The 24,175-nt window shown below is 49.7% G+C and overlaps 1 protein-coding gene across 3 annotated transcripts in view; it reads left to right on the top strand.

Annotated features, from left to right (window-relative positions):
• The first annotated feature begins 300 nt into the window (after positions 1–300).
• The window catches only part of PAX5 (paired box 5), a 184,509-nt gene continuing 160,634 nt past the window's right edge, over positions 301–24,175 (top strand). The window contains exons 1-3 of one of the 3 annotated variants that reach the window (XM_012463388.3): positions 301–620; positions 13,769–13,934; positions 19,070–19,267. In XM_012463388.3, coding sequence (XP_012318811.1) covers positions 575–620; positions 13,769–13,934; positions 19,070–19,267 — 410 coding nt within the window. In that variant the 5' untranslated portion in view covers positions 301–574. Of the gene's footprint in view, positions 621–8,012; positions 8,091–13,768; positions 13,935–19,069; positions 19,268–24,175 lie in introns of those variants that run through there. The other 2 variants (XM_012463389.3, XM_012463390.3) reach the window with 2 other exon arrangements.

Below are 24,175 nucleotides of genomic sequence, written 5' to 3' on the forward strand. Positions count from 1 at the left end.
CCCGGGCTCCCGGCTCGGCTTCGGTCTGCCCCTTTCCGTAGGTGCACTGGCTAGCGCCCGGCGCAGTCTGAAGCCTTCTTTCCCTCCCCCCCAGCCCCTATAAAAGTCTGGGCGGCTCGGCAGCAGCACTGCTGCTCTCCCGGCTTCCCGCTCTACTCCGGCCCGGCCCGGCCCGGCCCGGTCCGCCACGTCTGGCACGCTGAGCAGGCCCGGCCGCACAGCGCCTACCCTTTCCTCGCTCCGGGCCGGCAGTGCGGGGCGGCGCGCTGGGGGTGCGGCGTGTCTGGGGACATCTTGTGATGTTGGCGAGAACAGGACATGATCTCACATGGCGAGAAGCTCTTTAGTTCCTTAATCATTTCACGGTGCCTTCGGACGCTTTTTTTCCACCTAAAACGTTTAGTTTCAGCTCAGTGATCAGCTACCCCAGCTCCGCGGGGGAGCGGAAGGCTTGAATTATTCCGACCTGTGAGCGGCCCCTGGCACAAAAAAAAAAAAAAAAAAAAAAAAAAAAGGCACAAAAAAGTGGAAACTTTTTTTCCCTGTCCATTCCATCAAGTTCTGAAAAATCAAAATGGATTTAGAGAAAAATTACCCGACTCCTCGGACCAGCAGGACAGGTAGGACCGCGATGCGGGCTCCAGACTTGCAAACTCCGGGACAGAGCCAGGCCCTGGTCGCCAGGCAGGGTGACCCTGGAGGAGGAGGGGGTGTGCCGCATTTTCGTAGAGATTGACTGTATGTCTAATTGCGGCGTGTTGGTTATCTCTTTTCACCTAACTGTTCACACACTTCTGCATCAGTCCAAGTATCTGTGAGTTTGTCTGTGTTTTTCTCGGTTTCTGAATGTTTATGCTGGTGTCCTTCTGGGGGTCTGCAAGTTAAGGTTTACTTAAGTGGCTCAGTGTGTGCATGACTCACAGTAAGTTTGTGTGTCCCTGTATCTGTATTTTCAAAAGATATCAAAATATATGAGTTTGTGTCCAAAAGTTTGTTTGCCTGTGTGTATCTTTACACTCGTGAGGTATTCGTGTGTGTTTATAAATTAGTATTTGTGTGTTCTTTTGAGTACCAAAACGTGTGTCTACTGTGAGTGTTATTTATGTAACTGGGAACTATCTCAGTGTATATCCACTATTTTAAGGGCCTGTGTTCATCTGTTATATCCCAAGTCAGTTTGGAAGTGAGAGAGAGGTGGTTACACTGACCTTTCCATTTTTCGATGTCAACAACTGTCCAATGTGTACATGCCAATTTTCACATTGTGTCTCTAGGCATAGATGTGGGTCTAGGGCCTATGGAGATCCGTGGTGCTTAGCATGTGCATAGTACGGTACAGTTTCCATTCTATTGGGAGATGGAACCGGGAGTGAAGGTGTGAATTTCAGGGCATGTAGCCTCTTGGTGTGCAGTGGGCACTGTTGAGGCTACCATTTGTTCAGAAAGGTCTCCTGTGGCAGGCACAACCTTGCAGATGAGAGTGGACACCTATGGGGTTACTTGTGACATTTCTAGAGACCCCCAGCCTACCTTCACTTTCACCTAGACAAGGCTCTGACACTGGCATGTGTATTTGTATACACACACACACACACACACACACACAGTGTCCTCAGGTTTTATCCTGTGGGTACCGCTCCAGTGGAGGACAGCACAGTGGGTGGATGCGTCTGCATAGTCTGGGCATTCAGCTCATTCAGCTCTGGTGCCTATATGCACACAGGCCTCCCTGGCATAGTTCCCCGTGTGCCTCCCACAGGCCTGAGAAGTAGGTAGCAGGATGTGTTTATGTCTGAGAGGAGATAGTAGAGGCAGTAGGCCTCCATCTGCCCTGAGGCATGCGTCAGGTATGGAGGGACCTCTTTCAATCACTAGGCCACTGTGTAACTCCCACACAAACACACTCCTGGGCCTGGCAAGAAGCATCCTTCACCCACCCCTGTGCCCTCTGAGAGCCCCCACCTCTAATCCAGGCTCAAAGACAAGCCTAAGAGCAAAGAGGATAAACTTAGACCCCAAGCCCAGGACAACTCCTCTCCTGGGGTACAACTGTGTTTCCAAAATTGCAGCTGAAGAGAAATGAGGGCAGAGATCTGAGGCAGTAGAGAGTTCCCAGGATGAAGGCTCAGGAAGAGGAAACTGGAAACCCCAACTCTCCATCCTTAATTCCCAGAAGGCTCTTCTCCTTGGCGGTGGGCTTCTCAGCAGATGGACTTTCAGAGAGACATGAGCCTGGAAGTGGTGGTTGTGTATGTGTTGAGAATAAGCTGGGGATGGGTGAATGTCGTGGAGAGGGTCTGTGCAGTCCTGAGGGCTGGCTCTCTCGACAAGCTGTCTAGAAGAATGTAATTCATGGCGGTCGATGGGCTCTTTGATTAGTTCAATTGCCTGAATAATCGTTTAATCAATAAAGCATTTCATTCCTCCGCACAGCTGGACTGGGTGGGGCTTGGGGTGGGGTGGGGTGAGGTGTGATAGGGTAGCCCTAGGCTGGCCAGGGCTTAGTCTAGAGGGCCACGCCCCCTCTTCTCTGCTAGTAGGGGAAGAGCTGCCTGACTGGAAAAGGGCAACAGTTCAAGTCAGACTGTACTTTCACCTGTCCACTCCAGCCTGGGTCAGGGCTGGAGAAGAGAGAGAAGCTGAGAAGCTGTCCAGGCTGGTGCTCAAAGGCATGTCCAGGTCTGGTTCTTGTGAGAGCTTCTTCCTTCTCCCAACTTCTAGGTATTTTATGGGCTGACAAACTTCTCTTTTCTTCCTTCAGAACCATATTCCATTTCTTACCCCAACCTCAGTCTCCCTGTCTGCCCTGTGAGGAGGGAGTATGTCCTTCTGACTCTAAGCCTGAGATAAGGCCAGGACAGTACTAAGCAAGGAGGCACTTAAATACCTTCTTCTCTAATGTCTTCCTTGCTGTAGGGAAAGGAAACACATAGGTTCAGAGAGAGGCAGTGACTTGCAGGAGATCATAAAACATGAGTAACAGAGGGAATAGGAATGGAAGGTGACCTCTCTGCCCTTAGACCTCCTGTTCCTGCTGGGAGAAGAGACAGATTCCCCCCCTCTCCTTGGACCTCCTGGAGAAAAACTACTATTGGACAAGTAGTAGTATCTCCTTGCCATGGGAGCCCTTGAGTCCCTAGGCCCAGGCCGACCTGGGTAGGTTGAATACTTTCCCAATGGGCATTGGCATCCAGTCTCACAGCTCTGGAATGAGCCTGGGATGGAGTGACAGATAGTAATAACCCCTATCCATGAAACTTCATCTCACAGAGCCTTAGGAAGTCACATCTCAGGGTTTGTTCCCTGTGTTAAATAAACGACGAAGGAGAGGCTTTAGAAGGGGCTGCCTGTCTCAGGTCTTTGGGAGAAAGAGTTAGTCTCGGTGATCCCAGCCTGCAGGGAACGCTGGTAATGATAACATACCCCAACGAAGGCAGTTTTACATGATTCTTGAAAAACCTGGTGAAATTCTCATGTTTTTCTCCACCCTCTTCAAGAACTCCTGCGAACAGAGCCGGGTCAGGTAGAGCAGACTCCTGAACCAGGAGCAGGAATTATGCAGGAGTCTGCTGTGCCTGGACTTGCTGTGTAATTTCAGGTCAATTTCTTTCCCCCTGATACTTTATTATTTTTATTTTTTAAAAATGAAGTTTAGTGGGCACTCAGTGGGTTGGGACAGCCATGCCGGCAGCATTCCTGATCTTTCCAGAACTGAGCAACCAGTCTGAACCCTATTGGGCCTCAATTTGCCAGAGGCAAGGACAGTGAAATGGGCTAGACTTGGGTTGAGGGAGTCAATGTCAGGCTAATAGAGCTCTGTAGCAGCCCTGACATCCTGAAGCTGCGGTAATGCAGGGTGCTGGGAGCCGTGGAAGGGGACGCCAGGAGGGGGTGTGTCCCCAGTGAAGCAAGGTCTCTGGCTTCTGGCTTCTCAAACATTGTTCTCAATGGGCTGTTTTTCAGTATTAAAACTTTCAAAGGCAATTCGGTTTACATAAATTGAGTTTCTTCCTGGACAGTTTCCTTTATCGGTCTTCTGCCCCCAGCACCTAGCACAGGACCCGGCCCAAAGCTCTGCTACTGGGAGAAAGCAAGCGCATCGTTGTAGATCACAGCGAGACCCGACAGCGTTAAGAGTCGAGGTGAGACCAGCCCCCGCTGGTCTCGCTCTCCTGGACCCAGGCTGCAGCTCGTGGGCGTTCAGAGACAGGACTGAGGCACAGTAGCCCGGTTCTGCCATGGACTTGCTGTGCAGCCTCCAGCCAGTCACGTAACCTCTCTGGGCTGCCGTTTGGTGACCTGCAAGGCTGGACTAGGTGGTCATGGTATCAGGTCTGATCGCGCCTTTTGGGGTTGGAACTTTCCAGAGGCCGCCGGCTCGGGCGGTAATGAATCACCCCCACCCAGGGGGAAACTCCTTCCGCCCAGAACGCCTCGAAGTGTGGGAGGGGGCTGCTCTGGGTGCACAGGTAAGGCTGGTCCCGTGTGTGCCTCACAGCAGAACACTGTCCCGAAGCTGAACACCTGCTGTGTGAAATGGGGAATCTGAGCTACTCCTGTTCGGGCTATGCCCCGGGGAGTCTATCCAAGCCTCACGGGTATCCGAAGAAAGACGTGCATGTGCGGGCATATTCCAGCCGAATTCCTTGATTTGGCACCACCGCCCCTCCTCCACCATCCCTATCGCGGCTCTGGAGAGGCGCTTTTGAGAAAGGTTTCCAGCCCTCAGTCTTTCTTCTACCCTAGACTTGCTGTGGGACTTTGGACAAGTCGTATTCTGCCTCTGGGCCTCGGGTTCTGCACCTTGAAATGGAGAAAGCATAGCTTCAGGGGTCCCTTTAGCTCTAAGACTCTAGAGAACCTGGGTTTGTAGGCCTGAGCTCAACGAGAGAGGCTGGGGGTGGGGGTGTCACTGGCTGCAAATCTCAGGGCGTCCCGCACTCGCGCCTCCCCAGTAGGTGTGCAAGTCGCCATGTTGAGTCTGGGCCAAGGCTCTGAATTCTGGTCGTTTCCGACCCATTGGGGGCCATCGGGTGAAGCCAGTGAGGGAACTCTAATCCTTCCCGATCCCTCTCTGCTGTTGCGATCTTCCTGCTCCAAGGCCGGGGTGGAAGGGGAAGATCCGGACAGGCGGGGTTCCAGACAAAGAAGAGATAACGCCGCCACTCCACCCCCGCGCGCACTGCAGTTTCCTGGGTCCCCAGAGGCCCGCCTGGGGCCGTTTTCCGCAGCTGTGCCCTGCTGGGGGGTGGGGACGGGTGTCAGCGCCGGAAACTTGTCTACTGGTCAGGGACAGCTGGGTGTAGAACAGGGACAGAAGGTAGGCCCAAGGGCCGACCCAGTGTAGGAGTTTGAGAAGTGGAACATGAGTAGAGAGAAAGAAGAGAAGGGGAAACTGAGGCAGAGAATAAAGCAAAAGGATAACCCAGGAATCCTCCCATGATCAGCCTGTGCCCTATCTTCCTTACAAGCCCAGTCCTGGAGCAGGCATCTCAAAGCCTTTGTTTTGATGGATTTATGTTTAATACTAGCGGATCATCACTCATGAAATAGAAAGTGACTGAGAGGTCTTCCGACCTCTCCCATGAGCTGCTGGGGCAAGGGAATCCTCAGGGTCTTTCTTGTGCCAGAACCCGGAAGGCACACAGAACTATAGCTTCCTGGGTGAAGAATGACTGTCCCATGCTTCCTTTTTAAGGTCCAGTTTCTTTGATTGTTGTCTCAGATCCTTAAACTCCACCAAGAAACGGACTCGCTAGTCAAAGATCCCTTTTGTAGCAGGAAAGTTCTGCTACAAATCCATCCATTTTGTCTACATAGGGACAGGAACTTCCCCAGTAGACGGAAGGTCAGGTTTTCTGCATTGTAGCGGCCTGGCCGCTTTGCTTGACCCTTGGAGATAGAATGCGTCTGCCCACCCGCCCGCTTCAGGGACCCTTATTAGCACTGGAAGCGACTTGGCTCATTCGGTTCTCAAGAAGCCTTGAGTCAGGTGCAGAATTGCTCTGTTGGATAGAAGCGCCAACACCAGTTCCCGAAGCGTCTAGCAGTTCCCGATCTGAGGCAGTAAAAAGGGCCAGCCACTCTGCTTGGGGAACCTGGTCCAAAGCCTTAGCCCTTCCACCCAGGTGCGCCCTGGTGAGCCCCAGTTAATAACTTTAAAGGAGTGTGAGATATTCTCGCCCTTCCCCCAACTTCTCTGTCTTCGGTTAATGCAGGATTGAGGGCCCTGCAGGTGGAAGTGAGGGAGGAGGGTGGACGAGGATGAGCCAGTGGTGGTTTTGTAGGTCCTTGATAAAATTAGGAAATAAAATTAGGAAAGATTTCCGTGGAAAGAGGCTTCATTAAAATCTAGTTAACCCCACTCTGCCCATTTTACAGATTAGGAAAGTGAGGTCAGAACTGGCAGATAGGCACACACTCCGAGTCCATCTCGAGCCTGATGGTGCAGGATCTCTACTGCGCTCCTTGTCTTCCTCCAACATACAATTTTTGTTTTTTCTGGATATTATTCCCCCATTATCATCCTTCATTCGGCTGCTCCCAAGCCCTGAGAGCGTCCCAGGTTCCCAAAGTCGCGGTGGGGAGGTCGAGCCCGCGTGGGTCCCGCAACAGGACTCTCCAGGCACTGCGTGGGCCCCCTTCCCCCTCCCCGCATCCGCTATCCACTAGGCCTTAGTCCAGCGCGTTTGTCAATGAACGTGGCGCCGCCGCCTGGGCCCCGCCCCCCATTCTCTCCCATTGCCCAGGTGTCGGCTAATCAGGCGGAGCCCGTGGACTGCTTAACCAATGGGGCGGTGTTTCGGGCCAGGGCCGGCTGCCACCACTCTGATTGGTGTGGTGGAGCGTGATTGGCAGGTTAGCCCCCGCCCCGCCCCCGCCCGGAGGGAGCTGAGCCCCGGGCGGCGCTGTCCACACGCAGCGGGTCCTGAAAGCGGCTCCGGGGCGGCGCGGTGGCGCACTGTGCGCGCCGAGCAGGCGGAGGGCTAGCGCCGGCGGCGGCGGCGGCGGCAGCAGCAACGCAGGCAGTCAGAGCTGGCTGCGGCTCCATCTCAGCCCCGGCAGCCCCGGCGGTCTTGGTGACGGGGACTCTTCGCTCTGTCTTCTATTCCTCACTCCACCCCTGGGGCAGGCGCGGCCGCCGTCCCGGAAGAGGCAGCGGAAAGACAGTGGAACCAGACCCACGAGGGAGGGCGGTGGGGCTTGAAGAGTTGGTAGGCACGAGGTAGACACCCCGGTGAGGAAGAGTCCTTCGCTGGTGTCCCAGGTCCTGGTCCCAGCGATGGGCGAGCAACGGGGGCCGCGGGAACTTTGAAGGCAGCGGGTTTCGGGGTTGGAGGGCTGCACGCTCCCAGGGACTCCGGAGTCGTGGCCCCAGCTTCAGGGGCGGAAGCATCTCCAAACCCGCCAGGACCCCGCGCTGCCGGAGAGGAAGTTCTTTGCAACTTCGTCCGAGACGTCGGAGAGCCAGCCGGAGAGAGGCTGTGGGGGCAAGTCTGAGCCCCAGAGACTCGGAGAAGCAGAGAAAGAAAGGATCTGGCGGAGACCGAGGGGTCGAGGAGGGACCCCAGAGGCATCGAGGCCGCGGAACCAGCCTAGTAGCCCTCAGGTCTCGCTGCCCCCTGAGTGAAGCCAAGGGCCGAGCGTTCCGGCGGCCTCCTCAGAGCCGCCCCTACCCCGGGCCGGGGCTGCTGGCGGTCCCGGAGGCGGGCCCCTAAGCTATGCCACCGAAGCCGTGGGCGCCTTGGCCGCAGCTACCCCGGGCTGGGCCCGGAGCCGCCGCTTGAGCCAGCCAGGGAAAGAAGCCAGCCGGAGTTGGGCACCTGATCCTAGCCGGGCTGCGCTAGCACCGTTTCCCGCCTCTCCGCGCAGCTCCCGGTGGTCTCCAGCAGGGAGGCTCTGAGAGAGATCCCGAAGCTCCAGCAGTGTTTTCTGAGCCCAGCTCGCACAGTGCCTGGCCTGGTGGCGCGGCTCCCTGTCCGCCCTGGGCAGCCCCTTGGCGCCGGGAGGCGGCGGCGTGGGCCGGCCTGCAGTCTGGAGCGCCCCGATGGAAATACACTGTAAGCACGACCCGTTTGCATCCATGCATAGTAAGTAGGCGGCGAGCTCGCTTCTCTCACTCTCCCGCCGGGACGGGGTTGGGGGTGCCGGACCGTGGGTCAGGTACTAAGGCCGGGAGGATCCCGGACCTCGGCATCCGCGCAGCCAACTTTGCAAAGTGCAGGGATCCCAGGCGGGGGACCTGGAACAACGTGCTTGGCCGCCGAGGCTGGAGCACCTGGTCCTGGAATCCCGCCTCCGGCAACGCTTAGCCTGGGCAGCAAGCTGCAGCCTTTCAAGGCTCCGGCGGCGACATTTCAGCTCTTTCGGAGAACTCTGGCTTGGACCCGTAGAGGGCTCCGGGCCAGGCCAGTTGAAGGGCACTAAGTTGTAGGGAGAGGTCAGCCTGAGTCTCAGCGCCCCACACCCCTACCCGGATGGCGCCTTTTTCAGCAGTGGTGCTGATCCAGACTGGAGCTTGGAGGGAAAGTAGGGCCCTGACCCGTGTCTATTTGTTTGGAGGAAGAGGTTGAGAACTAAGCGAGAACACCGGGGCTAGGGCTCCAAAGGCGTCTTGGAGTTGAGGAGGGGGATTTGAAAAATCAACGAAGTAACGGTTTCTGAGTTCAGCAACTGCTTGGGAGACGGCCAGTTCATACAGAGACTCTTAAAGACCCCATTGGGTCCTTCTCTGCAGGACGCCTGTTCGTCGTGACTTCTCCCCTTTAAAAAAAAGAGGAAAAAGAAAGAAAAAAGAAAGAAAGAGGAAGCCAATTAGTCACCACGCAGGCACCCCCACCTCTGAAAGACGCAGCCTGCGTAGGAGACGGGAAGGGTCATTTCGGGCGAGGGCAGGGCCGGCCCGGCTTCCTGACCCGTGGGGATCCTGCCAATTCACCCATTAGCACAGCCTCCTGTGAGATGAGCGCTCCTCTCACGGTGAGTTAACCGCCGGATTAGATTCGGAGATTTCAAGGAAATTCCAAGTGGAACGAATCGCGTTTCCTTTCTGCTTGCTGCAGAGCCAGGCTGGAGGAAGGTGCCAGGCTTTGGCAGCCTCCGCTCCTGTGCTGCTTGGGGTCTCTGCGGGCTGCAGGTCAGCGAGTTGCTCCTGGGCTGGGAGCCCTCCCCATGCCCGGTTCACCCCCTCCCCCCAACAGTCTGGGATCCAGCTTTCCCAGCGGCGGTCCCCTATTTAACAAAGGCAGCAGAGACCCGGCTGGAGAGAAGGCGAGCTTCCCGGGGCGAGCATGTCCATGTCTGCCACGGAAGGCTGAGTGGCCTGGCAAGTAGGGGAAAGCTTGTCTAGGCAGCCAGGGCTGGCTGCAGCTCAGTTTCTCTTTGTGTCAATTTTCTGAGTCTGCAGTAATCCACCAAATCGATGGGGAGCTCTGTGCAGCCGAGCTGCCTGTTCTGGTCCCAGCCCAAATGATTCCTCAAGGTTTGGGGCCTGTGCCCAACCGTTTCCAGTCCGTGGTGGCCCCAGTGCCCTCCACAGCCTTTTCCGGCTCGGACTCCAGCTTGGCTCTGGGGAGGCTCCGATCTCGCAGTGTAAGCCTAAAAACAAACCAGTTGGAGCAGTGCTCTGAGAGGTGGAGCAACTGTGGGGACAGATAGGGAGGACCAGACTCTGCGCTTCTCTCCTCACCGGCAGAAATCCACAGGCCCTCACTGTGTCCTTCTGCCCAGAGCTCATGGCCCAGAGGTTGTGCCCTGGCCCTTGGGGAGATAGCATCAGACCCGGTGGTGGTCTCTCGGCTGAGCATCAGCGTGGAGAAGGCAGCTCCTTTCAGGTGCGGGTTAGCCAACCGCTAATGTCTGTACCTCCTCGTCTGGGCCTTCAATTTGCCCCCTCCATGGGAAGTGCTCCCTCCCATTTTCAATCTCCCTGGCAGCAGTGGGGGCTGGGCCCCAGCCAGCCTAGCTTCCAGAGCTGGTACAAGCCCTTGGCTTCTCTGGAAGCACTCTCGGTTCTGAGGCCCAAAGCTGTTTTCTTGCACAGTGTAGGCCTGCTCTGGGGCCCCAACTTGCTAGCAATGGGGAGTGGGGGGGCACAGTAGATCCTGGGAGGTAGCTGAGGTAGTAGAGGCTCCAAGTCCCAGCTCCTCATCTTCCTCCTGGCCCAGTCAATTTCTTCTCCCTGTTATCTCTCCCCACTCCCATCCGCCTACCACTGCTTCAGAGCAGGATAGCTTCTTTGGGGAGGGGCAGGCACTTCCAGGAAATGGACTTCTGAGTTCTGAGGAGCCCCCACCTGATATTCCAGGCTTATCATTTTCATCAGCACAATAACCTCCTTCTCCCTTCCTAAACTGTTTCTCTAGGTATCTTTACCAGTTGTAAAACACTTATAGCCAGTGTCCTACCTGAGGGTTACCTAAACCTTCCTCTTCACCCATTTTACAGAATCGGATATTGAGGTCAGAGAGAAAAAAGGACTGACTCAGGAAGTTCACATTGTCCAGACTAGAGCTGGTTCTTGGGTCTCCCTGACCATCTGACAAAGGCATAAAAATGAGGCTTCAGAGGGTTCACAGAAGGGGAGAGGGAGGGACCCAGATTCCAGGGAAAGGGCAGTAGGTATACACACATGCAAAGCTCTCTCTCTGTCTAGTCTAACCATATCCATGTCTACTGCCTGACTGTCCACGTGTGTCAATACCTGTCTGTGCATTGGAGAGTCCACTAGGAAGACTCCTTCCCTGCCCTTTCCCTGTGCCCCTGTTTGCCTGTCTGTGTACCCCTTCATTCTTTCTGGTGCATCTAGGAAAAATGTTAGTGAACCTGTGGGGGTCCTGGAGCTCAGTCTGTGGCTGAGTCAGCAAGGACGCTTTCCCCAAAATCTCATGCTCAGCCAAGGTCTTTGGAGGTATTGGGAGGGCCTGTGATGGGTGGCATGTCTTTATCAGGGCCTGAGGAGCATCTGTGGAGGCCAGCCCTTCCCAGATAAGAGCCACAAAGGCCTCAGGGGCATCTGCAATTCAGTCTTTCTCTCCTCAGCCCCTCCAAACCCTACCCAGTCTGACCTGTCCTGGCTGGTCTTTTTCTTGTATCTGTGGGTCTGTTTCCTGGTCTTCACCTGATTTGTTTGCCTCTGTCTCTGTGTCAGTCTCCCTTTCATGGAATGAGTCCTCAGCTAATTGGAGTCCATAGGAAGTACAGGCTGGGACTTGAGTTCTCCAAGAAGATGCAGGGCCAGAGCTGGGGTCCTAGAAAACAAAGGCCTCCTGTTCACAGAAGTCCCCTGTCCTCCAGAAGCACCTTCCTGGGCTTCCTCCATTTTCTCTTCTTGTTGCCTCCTGCGGTGTGCCACCTTCATGTTTCTTTTCTCGGCCTATTCTAGCTTCTCCATTCATTTTCCCTCTCCTCTGCCTGCCTAACCTGCTGCTGCCTTTCCAGGCTCTCTCCTGGCTGTCTATCTCATCTAGTTCCCACTGTTTGCACTTCTGTCAACACACCTCTTTTTCCCTCTTTTCTTTCCCTGTCCTGCCTCGCCTCATTCAGACTTTGGACTTCACTTCTTTCCAATCCCAGAGTAATTGGTCTTCCTCACACCATAGTTGTAAACCTTCTCATCACCACCCTCTAAGAGCTCCATTGAGTAAGACTGTGATGGTTAAGAGGGCCAACAGGGCTTGGGGACCTTTCAAGGAAGCTGAGGAAGGTAAGAGGCTCCCAGGTCATCCCAAGTCTGGTGTCAGCTGTGGACCTATAGATAAGACTGTGAAAGAGCATTAGTAGCTCAGCCTATGTGGTCAAGGGTAGAGGATTTGGGGACCTGCTCTCACCTTGAGAAACCAGGCTCTAGGAGACCTTTAGGATTTTTCCCTTGATACGAAACAGCCCCTAGTGCTCACACATGTCCTGCAGGACTACTTTTGGAATTTAAGTCCTCTGAAGGTTACCACTGTGTCTTGGGCAGAAAGTCTCAATTGTCAGTGATATAGGGAACAGGCTATTGCAGATGGACCATAATACCTGGACTCCCAGGTCATATCAAAAGTGTGCTGGGTGTTTCAGCTTCCTTCGCCTGCCCTTTGTTTTCCCAGATGAGCTCATACCAATTTTGAATTTATTTTCTTTTACTTAAATCCAGCCTGCTCTTGAAAGATCTGTACAACCCTTTTTAATAGGTGTTCCCAGCCCCAGAACAAAGCCTTCTGAAGGCTTTTGACCAGGGTGGCTGCAGTCTTTCTGTTTTAGAAAAACTATGCAATTATGTTTCTAACTGCAAAATCCTATTTGGAATGGTTTTCCTTTTCCTCATGTCTGGAGTGTTTTAGAACAATCAAAACTGAATAAAGATCATTTTGAAAATCAGAAATCCAGCTTAGAACTGGAACTAAGTACTGCAGTTATATATAAAATTGTGTTTTTTTCTTGAAATAAGCCTGAGCTTGGACACTTTGGGAAATATTCATGGGAAACTTCAGTGGACTGCTTGGACAGTTTTTAGGAAATAGCTTATATTATGGGGGGTTTGCTCCCTTTATTTCAGATGTGGTTCATGAACCTGGGTAGTAGTTGAGTACTGGAGAGGAATTGCTAAGATTAGGTGGTATTTCATGTTTTGGAGTTGGAGTGTATATGTGTGTGTGACCTTTGAGGTCTTTCCCTTGTATAGCCCAGTCCTAGCCTAGTCCCGGTTTAGAAGGATTTCCCCTTCCTTTTCCTCTGAGCTGCCAACAGCATCAAGAAATGCTTTGACTTGGCTTTGGCAATGTCAGTGAGTGACTAATTAACAGCTATAAGGTCAATGATGTCGCCGCATTGGATCACTCTGTGTTTATTGGTTTGGCTCTTCATTTACTTGGGTTCTTATGTCCCTCCAGTTGGACCTTGATGTAAGAGAAGGGTGGATGAGGCACTTTCTTGGACTTCTTTTACTTAAAATCTGTCCCAGGACCCTTGTAAAACCTGGGACCCAGAGGTTTTCTTAGGTTTCTTTCTTTCCCCTGGAGCCAAAGTAAAGTTGTTTGCCAATTGCAAAACACTGTAAAAATTCCAGGGAAACTGCTTTATAACAAATCCCCACGCAGTGGAATGTGCTGTGTGTAGAAGATGCTATAACCCATTTCTTTTGTGTGTTTTGAGAAGGTACAGTGGTCAGGTCTGTATGTCAGCCTCACCTTCTTAAAGGGAGGGTTTTTAACAAGGCAATGGTTGTTTGTTTGCTCAATACTCTGCAGATGATGTTAAAATTTTTAAAAATTTCCTTAGTCCTTGAATTAGATTGCAGATTAAAAAATTTTTTTCCCTGAGATATACATTTATTGAAGTTATTCTTTTCACTTTTTAAAAACATTCATTAAAAGAAAACAAGTTTTTTTTCCCCTTTTTAAATGTGATGTATTTTAAAGCATATTTTCTCCCCAGAATCTTCCTTATACCTCAGCATCACATAATAAGTTGTGCCCATTTCGTTTACATTGAGGTCTTCACACATTTCATTGTTTAGAAAAATTATGGAGAAAATGTTAATAATAGTATGGGGATGTTTGCTGTCAATAGCTCAATAGACTGGCTGTGGATGGACAAAGGCTAAGATTAATTTCAAAAAGCAATCTGGGGACTTTGTGTAGTTTGCACGATTGGACTCCAGGCTCAAGACATCCAGCCTGCCGGCCATTTGTGATCAGAGGGGCTCTTGGTCCTCACAGCGGTGCTTCTCCTGTGTGACTGGTTCTAACCACCCTTTCCCTTTCCTTTTGTTTCTGATCTGTTTCAGGACATGGAGGAGTGAATCAGCTTGGGGGGGTTTTTGTGAATGGACGGCCACTCCCGGATGTAGTCCGCCAGAGGATAGTGGAACTTGCTCATCAAGGTGTCAGGCCCTGCGACATCTCCAGGCAGCTTCGGGTCAGCCATGGTTGTGTCAGCAAAATTCTTGGCAGGTAAAGGCAGGAGCTTGAGACTTCCCTTGATCTTTCAAATAAAGACCTAAAATACGACCCAGCAGCTGTCCAATATGACAGTGTCATAGTGAGAACCATGTGGCATTTTGTTTCACACTCAGAGCACTTTAGAGTTTGCAAAGCCCCAATTCCAAGTAGCCCTGGGAAACCCCTGTCTCTAGAGACATGTGAATAGGGTGGCTTAGTCAGAAAGGATGACATGTTTTTTGAAATCCTAGTGAATTGTTCTAAATTTGGGAATTTCCCTTGCTATCCTAGGTGAGCCCAGGTCCCTGAGCAGGACTGGTTGGAAAATCCTTAATATCACATAACCAGAATTCAGTGTTTTATTTTAATGTTTTCAAAAGCATATTCCACTTTTAAAAGTCAACCGTCATTTCCAGTTTTGGATTATTGTCAACCTTGTTATGTTGGGCCACAGTATTTTCCTTCTCTGCGTTTTTATTTTCTTCGTAGTGACAAGCATCCAAAGTATATATTAAATTAGAGAGGAGAAAAAAAACAACCACCACCCAAACACTAACTCTCAAATGTGACATTTGAAAGTTGCTACTTGACCCAGCGATTTGCTGCAAGCAAAATACTAACAATGAGGCTTCTCCCGTAGGGCCGTGCAGCCTTTTAGTGCTCCCGTTTATTTTCTCAGTAGCCTCTGCATGATCCAATGAAGCATGTTTTAAGATAAGAAAACAAACCTAGATAGGCAAAGCGACTGACACAGGTTTATCTAGCCAGGCAGTACCTGGGTTGCAATGATACCTAAAGGACCCCTCGACCAGCCGAGTCTCACCATACCCCCCAAATAAAGCCACAGGTTTGTTTCTGGGCATGTGAACTTGTTTTAGGTCTGCCCTGGCAGGCAAGAGCTTTCTTGGGTTTAGCTGCTCGTTGCTTTCTCACTATTTCTTTCCCTGGGTCAGAAAACAGCCTTTGTCCTATAGCTTGCATTATGGTATGAGCACAGATGCCTGAATAGGAAATAAATATTTTAAAGTATGTCAGTGACATTGTGACTTTCTGCTGGCTCCTTCCCTTTCATCTGCTGGAATTCAAGAAATTCTCTTAGATGGAAGGAGCAACAGCTTCTAATAACCTTGGGGAGGCTGCTTGCTTGAGGCCAAGGGGAGAAGTTTCAGGACCAGGGGTCTGGCAGGTCCTTTGGGGACCTTGGCCCTGGGCTTCATTCCTCATCCTCCAGCCCAGTGCAGGTTACCTGAGCTGTGGGGGCTGTGGGCTTCACTCCTGTTTAGCACTGAGAAAGCAAATGAACCCCAGAGTTAGGGGGACAATTGAGGGACATTAGCACAGTGTTCTTGTTAGGTGGTTGTTTTAGGCAGAAGGATGAGAGTGAGAGAAGAAAAGTAGAAAAGAGAGAGACAGAGAAAAGAAAGAGAAAAAAAGACAGAAAAAAGAGTGATTTTTAAAAGGCAGAGAAATAGAGAGAGAGATAAATGACAAGACAGGAGAAAGAGAGAGAGCACAATATTTTAGACTGTCTCAGCATCAGACTTCTAGAGCCAAAAGGCTCCTAGATGTCTTTTTATGGAGCCTCTTCATTGTACTGAGAGAGAGGGAGAGAGAAAGAAGGGCTTTCCTTTGTTTTTGCTGAGACATCTTTGCTGAGCCGACATTTTGCTCGCTGTTTGAAATCTCAGGGCTAGATCCTGAGCCTTTTTCAGAGGAGACATCCAAGCATGGGATCCTCATGTTCTGGTGCTTTGGAGCCTCCAAATCTCCCATGGAGATTGAGGGGGACAGGGACCCTTCCAAGCCCAGCCGACAGCCTCACGCAGCCCGGAATAGATTTGTCACTAGGTAGAGTGGCACTCGGAAGTTACGCGCCGCTCCGGTGACTGGCCGTTTAAGTTGTCAACAATAAATTGGAATTTCATAGCTCATTATTTTCATAACTAAGAACCACAGTGGACAAAATGTCACTCTAATTAGAACTGCCTTTTAAGAAACAAGTTCAGCCCTAAAACAGTGTAACTGGGAATTTCTGAACTGGGGCTGTTCAATCCAGTTTTTTTTTTTTTTTTTTTTTTTTTAATCACCGAAGAATTTGATGGGCACACGAGGGGTAACAGATTGTAGGGAGAGTGTGATGTGTAGTGGCTGTGGTTTTCAGAGTGTGTGGCAAGGCAGGCAAAGTCCCTGGGGCACGCAGGGACCCCCGTCATCTCAGGAAGGTGGGCAGTCTGCCAGGAGTGTGGGCATTCAGTCTACAGAGCTTAAGGCTTCGGAGGCGCTTGAGAGGCACAGCTCGGTGGTATCCGAGGCCGAGTTAAATCCACCCAGGACTTGGCTGCTGTCTTTTTTCATTGGAGCCTGGTTGGGAGGTTCAGGTCATTGGAATTGGGTGGTTTTATTTTATGTTATACAGTAATAAGAAACACGGAGGGGATTTTAATCCTCCACACGTGCTCTTTATTTTATGTTTTGCAAAGCTTATTCTCAACTGTCTGTATTTCTGCCTTCAAAACAGCCTCACAAAGCAAGCAGGGCAAACATTCTTCCCCTATTGTATAAATGGGAAAACCGAGCCCTAGAGAGGCTAAGTTGGCCAAGATCACACAGTGAGTTAGCGTCAGAGCCACTGACTAGCACCTACACCTCTTGACTGCTAAACTAATGCTCTTTGCACCGAAGGGCATTGTGTGTTGGTGGCTGCCGTTCGTCTTTTGTCTGTAAGCCAAGGGGCTGCATGGCTGTTTTGCTGAGATGAAAGGATAGTTATTAAGTCTGAATCCTCACTTGACACAGTTTCGAGTTGGGGTTTCGGGAGTGTCAGGTTTGCCTTCTAAGTGCCTGGCCCATGTGTCAGTCAAAAGAAAGAGAGACCTCTCATGTCAAGACCGCAGTCTCCCACAGTTGGCACTTCTCAGGTGGGATGGGCAGGTAGCCCTGTGTGCTGCCGTCCACCGGCCATGTAAGTGGGCGCTGAATTGGGGAGGCCTTCAGCCTGCCACCCTCTCAGAGTTGCTGTGTGAATGTTGCAGTCCCATTCAACTAACATATTTTGAGTATCCAGGACAGGGTTGTCTAAATGTCTGTAACACCTTCCCTGAGATTCTATGTGCCCTAACAGACACTCGATAACTATTGGTTGAGTGAGTGAATGAATAAAAATGTATGTGAAAATGCCTGGCCTGGTAAATAGTAAAGTTCTCTGCAATTGCAAGGGATCATTATTATTATTTAAAATTTTTATAAGCAAAGAAACAGTTTGCCACAGCGGGAAGAGCACTGAATTTAGAGTCAGGTTTGAAAGCTGGGGCTGCCCCTAACTACAGAAGGGAGTTAGGCAAGTCACTTAGTCTTCTGATCATTTATTTTCCCTTCTATAAAGCCCTGTGGCCTTGCAGGGTTAGTGTGAGGATCAAGATAGTTCGAGGAAGAGCTCTGTAAACTTTAGGGTGCTGTGGCTGAATTACAATGAGTTGTATTATAGTAAAAATTGACTTTACATTGTAAAATTGATAGGACAATTAGAGGCTGAAGAGATTGCTATGTGCCTTGATTTAGAGTGCTTTTCTAGACTTCTGGGTTTTTTTTGGATGTTGTTAAAAAGTTGTTTGTGAGTAATAATTTTTTAGCAATTACAGAAAAATTACTGAAAGCAATTTTTTAGAAAGAGGGAAGATAGGTTGAGTTTTTGCCTTATGGTCAAAATTTGTAAATGGCTCACTCTTTTCAATGAAAAATAGACATTTCACTTTCACATCGCTTCTTCCAAATTATTTCATCTCTTTTAGAATATTCACTAACTTGGCCTTACCCAAACTTAGCCTGAAATTCCAGGCTAAGAATTTCAGCAACTCTATAAATGTGATCAGCCATCCTGGGTAACATTTTCTACCATCTCAGAATCACCTTGTTCCTTTGCGTATTATCAACTCTTGTTAGGTTTAAAAATTACTAGTCATTTTTAAAATGTCTATTTTTTTTTTAAAGATTCAACTGCAAGGTAATTTCCTTGGAAAAGGAACTCAAGAATTCTTCCGTAAACATTGAGAGAGACATCCAGAGATGGCTCAGATTCAGAAAAGGAATCATGTCATTTTTTTCCCGCCTGAAATGATCTTTCATGGCACTCTTCTTCTTGGTCTCGGTTTTACTGTAAAATCCTGACATCCTATTTTCCTTAATGAGCAAATGCTGATAGCATGGAAATGTCCTTAGAAACAGCCATTTACCTCAGGGGAGGTCCCTGGAAGAGCTGCTGTGACTTGTGGTTGGTTTTTCTGATTGCTTGGGTTTTAACTTACAACACATATTTTCAGATAATTCTGCAATTCAATATTCCTCTTAATTTTACACTGGGATTATTATTTTTCTCTTATGGAAAAATAAGTTGCATTTCAGGGGACAGTTTCTCACAATGCTGGAGAATTCTGCTAGGGCTTAGGAGAGCTGTCAAAGGTGGAAGCTACCTTACTGGGGAAATTGTAGTTCCAGAGGCTGATCACAGTCCTGGCGTGGCCATTTGGTCTTGTGTGACCCTAGGAAGGCTGTTTAACCTTGATGAATTTCTGCTTTATACCTGTAGATCAGGACCTATTCATTTATTTGTTCATTCACTCATTCATTAATTCAAAACAATTTGTGTGCTTTAGAACTGTTAGAGATAAAATGGGAAAACTGACTTGAAAGTTTTCTGTAAACTATAAAAGGGTAGATGAATGAGAAAGAATTTTGTTGATGCATAGTCAGTGTTGTCCAATAGAAATACGAGAGCTGTGTATGCAGTTTAACGTTTTCTAGTGGCACGTTAAGTGAAAAAAAGAAGAGGTACTAAATTTTAATTATATATTTTATTTAGCTCAATATATAAAAATGATTATTTCAGCATATAACTAATATCAAAATTATTGAGATAGTTTACATTTTTTTGGGTACTATATTTTAAAATTCCAGTGTGTATTTTGTATTTACATCACATCTTGATTCAGACAACCTGTATTTCACATGTTCAAAAGCTGCATCTGGCTGGTGGCTACCGTATTGGAACATGCAGATCTGGACATTTCCTGGACAGAGTAGCCTGTTATTTTGTTGCCAACATCCACTTTACTGGTTCCTCATGGCTAAGCTTCTTTCTCTTTGGGTCCTAGGTATTATGAGACAGGAAGCATCAAGCCTGGGGTAATTGGAGGATCCAAACCAAAGGTCGCCACACCCAAAGTGGTGGAAAAAATTGCTGAGTATAAACGCCAAAATCCCACGATGTTTGCCTGGGAGATCAGGGACCGGCTGCTGGCAGAGCGGGTGTGTGACAATGACACCGTGCCTAGTGTCAGTTCCATCAACAGGTGAGGGGCTCGTGCCTGTGGGGGTTGGGGATTTGGGGAGATGGCAGGGCATCCTGGAGGCTCTGCATGTGCCTTTCCTGAAGATCTGGTCTCTCTTTTTACCAAGGCCCCTTAGGGGTTACTGAACCAGAGGGATGCTAATGGAGGCCTCTGGGTCTCTGTTACTCTTCTCTTCTTTCCAAAGTGGGTAGGAGTCCTAGGCCCAGGAGAGGGGAACATGCCAATACCCTGGCTGCTCGAGGTTCTTCTGAGCCCAGAGTGATTTCCATCCCTCCCTTCACCACCCACCTATATGTGTGGAACACTTTGCAGTGAATTGTCCTGACTAGGCAATCACATGTGTCGCTGTCCTTGCAAGCCTAGGCTCAAGGTTTTAGCACTGGCTCATCTCAGAGCTTCCCAGGAAGAAAATCCTGCTTCCAGTTTGGGCAGAGCTTGAGTCAGTGAGTGTGGGGAACACAGCCCTGTCTTGGAGTTGGGAGACTTGGCTCCTTGTTCCAGCTCTGCCACAAACTCAAAGTGGGACCTTGACGAGGCTCTTCCTCTCTCTGAGAGCACAGAACCCCAGTGGTTCTGATGTGTGTCTTCAACTCCAGGGGTGTTGTTCAGGATCCTAAGATGCTCTGGAGCTATGGAGTTGCCCTCTCCCCAACTCACACATGGAGTCTCACACATGGAAAGAAAGAACCAGAGAAACATGCTGCATGTCATGCACAGGATCTTCCTGGGAGCCACACAGCTCCCTTTCCTTTACAGTTTGATCCAAGATACATGGAAGGGCACTCTCAGAGCTTTAAAAATAAATGTATGGAAGAAAGTTTTCTGTTGTAGGTAATGCAGTCTCAACTCCATTTAAACCCAGAGTCAAGGATGAAGTTCAGAGATGAACAGAAATGATGGTTCTCTAAATTCTACAGAAAGAAGAAAAGGCAGCAGCCTGAAAACTTGAACAGTTTCCGTTTCTCCAGTTCACACCCTACTATCATCAGTGCAGAGCTTGTGTGGGCATAGGGGACCCTTACTCCTGGCAGAAAGAGGAGGTCAGACTAGAATAAGAGCCTCTTGTCCTGATAGTTCTTCCTTCTGTGATGACTCAAATGCACAGATCGCTGTGGAGTGCATGTGTTCACATTTTGAGTCCTGCTGTTTCATAAATGGTTAGCCTGTTTTTCTTCTCTTGGCAAACCTTTACTGAGGCCTTGACATCATGCATGGTGCAGGGGAGATAGAGGAGAATCAGGCACACAGTTTCTTGGTCTGTTCTAGAGGGGCTGTTTGTCCAGGGTGGGGTTCTGACATGCACTTAGAAGCCTGAAGCACCTGGACAAAATTGCTGAGGAGGTAGCAATGATGGTGGTGGGTTTTGGGGAGGAGGGGGTTACCTCTTGTTCTTTTTCTGGATTATAAGAGGCTCCAGTGTGTTTTATGAGCTCCTTACTTCTGGCTCCTTGCAAGATTTCCATGACACAAAACAACATGACAGGCAGCTGGTCTGCTCTGCAGAGAAACGTCAGCCAAGCCCTTGGTCCGGCTTTGGGGGCCCACGGGTTTCCCAACATAGTGTACACGTATAACTGGTGGTTTGCAAGATAGCCTTAGGTGGTCTGTGAGGGTCACAAAATCTAATGCCTTACATGGGGCCAGGCAGATAAGGTAATGAGGGAAGCAGGCCAGGCATAAGACGATGGGGAGAGGTTGGGTCCCTGGCAAGCTAGACAGCACAAGTTCTATTAAAGGGGCAGCACTTTTCAGCTCCAGCTGAATGCTGCCAGGAACATGAATCCAGTGTTTGCCAGTTTTTTTTGCATTCTTCAAGAGAAGACAGAAGCTGGGGCTTGTGTAGATGTATGTATGTGTATTTCTGTATGTGAAATCTTTATATTTAAATTAAAAAAATTTTTTTGGTAAAGATGGGGTCTCCCTGTGTTGCCCAGGCTGGTCTCAAACTCCTGGGCTCAAGCAATCCTCCTACCTCAGCCTCCCAAAGTGCTGGAATTACAGGTGTGAGCCACTGCACCTAGCTTAATCTTTATATTTCTTAATGGAGGCAACTAATTTCAATTAAAAATGCCTTGCAGGACAAGCATAACTTATTTACAGAGTATCGGTTTACATCCTTTATAATGCAAGGATGCACATTGTTTTGTAATACATTTATTTTAATGTATTTTAGAAAAATATAAGTAGCATGCCAAACTAGTGAGTTTGTGAACTTTGTGAACTCCCCCCAACACTCCCACCTACCCACTTACAGTAGGAAACTACAATTGCCTTATACAATAAGTTTATTTAAGTAAAAAATGAAGTGATGTGAAAGAAATATATGAGGCAAATAGAGCAGTGGTTACAGATGTGGCAAAGGCTGGGAAGGGGCATGCGATATGTGGCCGAGGCAGATCACGGACCCACTGATGCTTTCTGCCTGGAGCTGTGCTGTGGGGAGGTTGTAACTGCTGGCTGCAGGGCCATGGCTAGCCTCAGGGGCGTCCTGGGTATTCAGTCCAAAGCCGTGGCCAGGCAGGCCGTGCCTCTAAGGTGCTTTCACGTCTGTGGTCTCCTGTAGTCTTTAAGGCTTGACTCTATCCTGTGGCAGGTGTAGCAACAGAGGCCCAGATGGGGAGTACAGAGGAACAGTGACTTGGAGATAGACATGGGGGTAGAACCCAGGACTCCCGATGGTAAGAGGAGGGCTAGTTTCTTTCTACCACTGCCCTGTCGGACTCTGCAAGTGACAGAACTGAGGATCTGTGAGACGAGAGAAGGAGGAGGAAAAGTGTTTCCTTCTCCATTTCAGATCCTCGCAGGCTGCCTGTTCTGCTGCCTGTCTGCCTGCCCTCTCTCCTCCTTAGCCCTCTCCAGTGCTCCTCTCTGGGGGCTCCTGTTTGGGAGTACTCTCCGGCTCCTCCCTGCACTCTTCAGTGACAGCTCACTAAGTGTAGGACAATCTCACGCTGCTGCCTTCCCCACCCCCAGTCCCCTAAAGCCAGAGCCATCCCACCACACAGTTTTATTTTTCAGATGAAGGCAAAGCTCCCACTGCATTCAAACGAATGCAGCTTCTAAATGCCTGCCTGGCAAATGACACTGTGTAAGAGGGTCCACAGCTTTCCCAGCCCCTGCCTCCCATCGAGGCAACTTTTCACTCTTCCTGATTTCAAACAGCTGGGGAGGGAGTGATGGCTGGATGTGTGGCTAGTCTAGTAGCCACAGGGGCGTCTCCACTGTCCACCCCTAGGAGTGTGTGCCTTCCTGCTATCTTCCAGGGGACCAGCCTAGGAAACCATGACTGACAAGGGGTGAAGCAACACTGAACTAATTCTGTTAAGCTTGTGGCGGATTTCCTGGGACACAAATCACATTGTTCATTTGACGTCTTATGGACAAACATGTGCTGGGAGGCTGCACAACCTGCATGAGGGATTGCTGGAATCCAGTCTGAGTGTCTGCTGGAGGTGGCCATCCCAAAGCTGATCCAAACAGTGGGTGGATCTTCCTTCTATTCCAGCACCATGGCCAAGGGGTGGGGACTACAGGTGGCACTCCCAGTTTAGAGGGGCAGCTCTATCTAGCACCAACTGGTTGGGTCATGTGAGATGTGGGGCCAGTATTGCTGGGTGTTCTGATTTTTCAAGAGAAGCTAGAAATCAGATGTTTATGAAAAATCTCCCAACTTAAAAATATTAGAAACTAATTCAAATAAAAACAAATATACTCTGCAGGGTAAGCAAAATTTGCCCAGAGCTGGAGGTGGCCTGGGGAAGATGTTTTGTTAGTTCTGCTCCTAATTCTAATTTTGATGGCAGGTCTTCTGAGATTGTTTATCAATTTCCTCTTTCTTTCTTTTTTTGTTTTTTTGAGACAGTGTCTCACTCTGTCGCCCAGGCTGGAATGCAGAGGCATGATCACGGCTCACTGCAGCCTTGATCTCCCAGGCTCGGGTGATCTTCCCACCTCAGCTTTCCAAGTAACTAGGACTACAGGTGCCATCACCATGCCTGGCTAATTTTTTGTAGAGATGGCATTTCATCATGTTGCCCAGGCTGGTCTTGAACTCCTAGACTCAAGCGATCCACTCACATCAACCTCTATCCATGTCCTCTTTCTTCTCCACAACAGTCACAGGCCTGGGTGCCACCTGTGGGCCCCCTCCCAGCTTGGCACAGTTGGATCCTGGCTTTTGGATTCTTGGCACAGCTGATAGCCCAAGCTTCTTACTGTACTGATGGCAGTTTGATCAGTGCCATAGATGCGGGTGTTTCTTCAGCCTTATCTCCCTGTTTCCTTTTTCAAGGCACCATTATTTTATTTTTCACTGTAATTTTGTGAGGACTGGTGGTGGGGAGGTGGGGTGGGGCGGTGGGGTGGGGGGCATGGGATGATGGTGAGAAGCCTAGCCTTTCAAAGAAGGAAGAGTGATGTTTCCATGGGATCCTTAAATGCCACAAAGTCCCTCAGAGTTTTAAACCTCAAATCCTAAGTGGATTTTTAATCCAAATAGCCTTTATGCCTCACATAGGAAGTATTTAACAGAGGGACTGAGCTTTCTTTGAATGTGGGCATGGGAGCTGGAAGTCTGGGCTGACTCGCTGTACAACCCTGGGCAAGTCATTTGAGCGTCTTGGGCTTTAGTTTCCTCATCCATAGGAAGAGTTTGATGTGAGCTCCCTCCTCTGTTGGACTGCCTAGTGTGCTCTGCAGTACGGCAGCCAGGGTCCTGCTCACGCGCAGCAGGTAAAGGACGTGCAGTTTGGTGTGACTGCCAACTCAGCCCAACCATCTCTGGCTTAGAAAAGGTCCTGAGTGTGCTGTTATTGGATGAGTCTTGACAGCCTGTCATTTTAAAAATTTTAAATTTGTTTAGAGTTGCTATGATTCAATTATAGTCTTGTTCTTTCCACTACAGTTTCT

This window comes from Aotus nancymaae, unplaced genomic scaffold (genome assembly GCF_030222135.1).
Source record: "Aotus nancymaae isolate 86718 unplaced genomic scaffold, 86718_ANA_hifiasm-v0.15.2.pri h1tg000003l, whole genome shotgun sequence".
NCBI classification, from domain to species: Eukaryota; Metazoa; Chordata; class Mammalia; order Primates; family Aotidae; genus Aotus; species Aotus nancymaae.